We start from the raw sequence: 5,245 nt of genomic DNA, 5'->3' as shown, positions 1-5,245 counted from the left end.
CCTTAACTTCAGTCCCAGTAAACGTATTTGGGGTAACTGAATGTGGATTGCAAACCAGGCCTTCATGTCCAAAATTAATGGACAACCTCACAAACGTTCTTTTGACTGAATGGGCAAGAATTTCCACAGACACACTCTAAAATCTTGTGAAAAGCCTTTTCAGGAGAGTGGAGCCTGTTGCTGCAAAGGTGTCTGGGTGACTATATTAATACCCATGGTTGTAGAATGAGATCAGGGTGGCACGGTGGTTCAGTTGGTAGCACTGTCGCCTCACAGCAAGAAGGTCCTGCCTGCTTTCTCAGGACTCCGATCTGGACTGTATAATGTCAGATTTTACAAAGAGTTCTTTGAGGCAGATCGAACACTGATGTGTGAGAGAATCCAACAAACAGTACCTAGATTGTATATCCTGGAACTATGGAGGTAGAACATACAGAGAGGTCATGTGAAATGCAAACTGAGCATTCCAGCCCTCGCTCTGGTCTTCTACAGGGTCTCAGTGTGAAGGGCAGATCTCCAACAGCAGCAAGAGTGAGTTAAGGCTCTGCAGGTAAAATAAACTAATGCTTCATATATATGATCATAAATGCCTTAATATACATTTATTTTAAGCTTTCATTGATTAGTACTTCTGTAGGTTGCCAGGTGTTTATGGTTTATTTTCTTTAATGCAGATCAAAATACGTCAAAGTAAAGGAAACCCAAAAGCTACTTATCGTTTTCAAAGTGACCATGCCTCGTCTTTCACTTCTCCTGTTTGTGATTGTAATTGGACTTCTCTGTCTGACAGGTAAGAAACTTGTAAATAACTCACAGCTTCACCTGCAGTGACTAAAAAAAACATTTATATAATTTGTTCCTTAATTTTTACTAACTGCTTCATTCTGGTGCGGCTCATTTGTCTGTCACCAATAGGAAACAATGTCAAAAAATTCTCACCAACCCTTTCCTCCATTGTCTTGATCTTATTTGTTTGTTAACTTGTTAGGGACAGTGGTGGAGTAGAGCTTTGGTCTTTTGAATAGAAGGTTGTGGGTTTGGTGCTTGGCTGTGCTGTGCAGCCTCTGTTGGGCCCTTGAGCAAGGCCCTTAACACTTTCGGCTCCAGGGGCACTTGACAGTGACTGACCCTGTGCTCTGACTACAGCTTCCAAACAAGCTGGGATATGCAGAACAAACGTTGTAGTGTTTACCTCTATATCCATATATGACAAATAAATCCATTCCATGAGTTTCATTATTATTATTATTGTTATTATTATTACTATTTATTATTTTATCCTTCATTCCTAATTCTCTTACTGTTTGAGCTTGGATTGTAATAATACTAATAATACTGTAATAATAATAATAATATATTTAATTTAAATAGGGAATTTCCCAACCTCATGGACACTACATTAGTTAGAACATACATATAAAGGATAGGACTGTGTGAAAAGGTAGAGTTTTATCTGCAATTTGAAAGACTTATTATACGAGGGTTCTTCAAAAAGTTTCCACACTTTTTTTTAACTCTAATTATTTGGAATTTCAAAACGAATTCACTTTTCTACATAATTACCTTCCAATGCATTTTTCCCAGCGTCGTACCAACTTTTTAATGGTATCAGCAAAAAATGGCTGAGCATTTTTGGTTGAGCACGTAGCCACTGATGCACCGCTGCTTTCATATCATCATCACATGAGAATCTTTTTCCCCTTAAAGCTTCTTTGAGCGGTCCAAAAAAGTGGAAATTAGATGGCACTAAATCCGGACTATAGGCTCTCTCTCAGTTTCTCATACCTTACTAATTACTGCTCCTCCCGCCCTCACTGTTTCCAACCAAAATATAAAAGTGCAGAAACTTTTTGAAGATACCTCGTAGAAGATTGTGATGTTATGTAGGTTTTGCAGTAGTGAATTTGGGAGCCATAACCCTTTGGTTTTTGGTTGAGCGCGTAGCCACTGATGCACTGCTGCTTTCACATCATCATCAATCGCATGAAAATCTTCTTCCCCTAAAGCTCTGAGCGGCCAAAAAAGGTGGAAATCCGGACTATAAGCTCTCTCTGTCTCTCAGACATGACCAATTACTACTCCTCCCACCCTCACCGATTTCAACAAAATTATAAAGGTGCAGAAACTTTTTGAAGATCCCTCATAGAAGATTGTGATGTTATGTAGGTTTTGCAGTAGTGAATTTGGGAGCCATACCGTGCTTCGCAGTCACAGTTGTAATCAGTTTTTTTTTATTTTCTCTTTTTATGTCTTTTTAGCTGCAGAAGAGAGCCAAGGTGAGTAGCAATGTTCATATAATTTACCAGTGTAATACATATAATAAAATACCTTGGACAATTAGTTTAAATGCTTTAAAGTATGCAGACATAACTGTTCACAATAAACCACATATTATGTAATATTTATTCATTCATTTTTAATAACCACTTCATCTTGGGCAGGGTCGTGGTGGGTGGTGCGCCACTCTGGACAGGTGGCAGTCAATTGTGGGGCAACACACATATCCACTGACTCACTCACTCACACTATGGGGTAGTCTTTTTGTGAAAGCTTTGTTTGTTTTATAATACATGACTGTGAGGTACCAGAGAACACAGACAGTGACCAGATGTGGGTCAATCCCAGGTCCCAAAATTCCAGGGGCTGTGCTACCACGCTGGCGTGTTTAAAAATACACATGCATTATTAAGTCTCCAATTAATCACATACACTCACTAAGTGCATAATTGGGTACACCTATGTTGATTATTTTGTTAAGCTACACCTGCCATACAGATGAACTTTGTGGGTATACAGTTGCTGACTGAAGCCCACCTTGCTCTGTCACAAATGTTATTTGGGTGGTGGATCATTATCAGTGCTTTAATGACACTAATATGGTAGTAACATAGTAGCATGTGTTCTGAGTGTAGCAGGTATAGCAGTTAATATTGGGATTTTAAACACCTCAGTGATGATGCTGGGCAGGGGTAAGTACTTCAGCCAAAAATATAAAGCCAAAAGCATCATGTGATCAGAAAGTGTCCACTGATAGAAGACACTTAAAGAAAATAGCTCTAGTATCTAACTAGTATACACCTATAATATACAGTACATTAACAGGGTAGGTGTTCCTAATAAAGAGGCCAAGACGTTCTAAAGTGTTTAAAAATTCCAACAACACTACTGTAACAGCACACACTTCCATGTTATTACAATGTTAGTTCTGTTGTAGCGCTGAGAATGGTCCACCACACAAACATCATGTCGTCACTGGGGTTCTCAGGTACACTCCCCAAGCACCTAGTTCTCTGTGGCCTAAATTGCCCCTAAGTGTGAATGAGTGTGTAAATAGATCTGTAAATGTAAGATGACCTGTGATGGACTGGCATTCTGTCTAAATGGATGTGGACAATCCATTTATTGTAGGTGTGGAGGAACTCCAGTGGCCAAACTAATCCCTTATTGAACCCCATTTTATAACGTTGGGATGAGTAATTTTAAGCCTGGCCTTCTCGAGTAACATCTGTGTTTTTTTTTAATAACAGGCAGAAATTCTCACAGACACACCTTAGCTGTAAAAAAAAGAGTAAAGGGACATCTTCATAAAAATGCCCATGGCTTTAGAATGGAATGTCCAACAAACTCAAAGTCAGGTGTCCACATACTTTTGGCCTTACCATGTACAATAAATAAAAGATAATTGCAGCTCTTGTGATATAAAGAATTCAGCATTTCTCAACTAGCATTAATGACTACCCGTTTCATCCTGTGCCGATTGGAGGGGGGGGGGGGGGGGGGGGGGTGTTAAGTTTCACTCTCTATTTATTGTATTATTGTATTATATCTATTATATTGTATTATCATAAAGGTTATGCAATTGTAAAAAATAATCAGTGCATGCCATCATGTTCATTCTCATTTTCCAAAGTCTTTTATTTGCTTCCTTACATGTTTTTTACACTCTGGTTGGTTTACAGCTGAATCAAGGGAGAAGCGGGACATGCCTAACTGGGCGCTGACCTCCTCAGACTTTTTTGGCTGGGTTGAGGAGCTACGTAAACATGCTGGATACGAAAAGATTGATGAGCTGGCCCGTACCTTCTGGGCTCATTTTCCCTCAGCTAGTCATTTGGGCTATGATCACGCTGATCCTGAAGAATAAAGACGTGGCCACATTGACGTTCAGAGTACTGATCAAGGTTTAAGTCATACTAGCTAGTATTGTATAAATATGATCTCACTGTTTGAAGATGTTTGCTGGTAAACATGGATGAAAATGAAAATGTATTGTGAAAGCTTCATTGTTTATCTTATAATAAATGCTGTCAATAAACATGTGCTCATTGCTTTTGTTTTTGCACTTGATTATAGATGTTTTTCTATTAATTTTGTTTTTGTGGTAAAGACATGGTTTACCATTGCCTTCCTCTGCTCAGCAAAATAAATGTCAGTGTCATCTTTGTAATTATCTGCCTCTAACGTTGTCCTATATTGCGGCTGCCAAATGTAGGTGGAAGGTTTACTCTGGCACCTCTGCTAAGACCTTTCTGCCATGAAAGACCCTAATAGAAGATAAAACAGCAGACAGAAAAGATCTTTGTTCGGAATTGACTTGGCAGCGCTTGATGTATATACAGTGGTGTTCAAAAAAATTAGCAGTCCAACATTAAATCACTGTTTTTAGTAGAAGTGATATTTCTACATAGCAAAAAATTTACTTGAAAGTGTAGTAGAGTATTAAAAACAAAACAAACCCAACAATTAGGACATGCATCCCACTCATTCTGAGTAATCAAAGCATTGATTGAAAGGGGCTTGTTCAAAATAATAGCAGTGAGGAGTTCAGTTGGTGAAGTCATTCATTCTGCAGAAGAACGGGTGTCAATTTTGGCCCTTATTTAAGGTAGGAGGGTGGCAAATGTTGCACAGGTTGGTCATAGTGCATTTCCTTCTGAAATACTGGGTAAAATAGGTTGTTCCAGACATTGTTCTGATGAACAGCGTACTTTGATTAAAACGTTGATTGTAGAGGGAAAAACATACAGAGAAGTGCAGCGAATTATTGGCTGCTCAGCTAAAATGATGTCAAATGCCTTGAAGTGAAAACCAAAACCTGAAAGAAAGGAAGCGAGGAACTACTGTTCGTTTGGATTGAAGATTAGCCAAAATGGCAAAGGCTCAGCCAATGAAGTTACCAGTAAGAGTACAGAAGATGATTAAGTGAGAACTCCTTGCAAAGTTCCGTTGTTAAGAAAAAGACGTG

The 5,245-nt window shown here is 38.8% G+C and overlaps 1 protein-coding gene across 1 annotated transcript; it reads left to right on the top strand.

Moving 5' to 3' along the window:
* Positions 1-507: 507 nt before the first annotated feature.
* otos2 (otospiralin 2) lies at positions 508-4,301 on the top strand. Its single transcript, XM_062996808.1, has 4 exons — positions 508-550; positions 675-790; positions 2,259-2,276; positions 3,960-4,301. Exons 2-4 carry the CDS (start codon positions 733-735, stop codon positions 4,142-4,144), a joined length of 261 nt encoding a protein of 86 aa, XP_062852878.1. The 5' UTR covers positions 508-550; positions 675-732; the 3' UTR covers positions 4,145-4,301.
* Positions 4,302-5,245: the final 944 nt, after the last annotated feature.

Source organism: Trichomycterus rosablanca, chromosome 6, assembly GCF_030014385.1.
Source record: "Trichomycterus rosablanca isolate fTriRos1 chromosome 6, fTriRos1.hap1, whole genome shotgun sequence".
NCBI classification, from domain to species: domain Eukaryota; kingdom Metazoa; phylum Chordata; class Actinopteri; order Siluriformes; family Trichomycteridae; genus Trichomycterus; species Trichomycterus rosablanca.
This window is presented reverse-complemented; position numbering and strand designations above follow the sequence as displayed.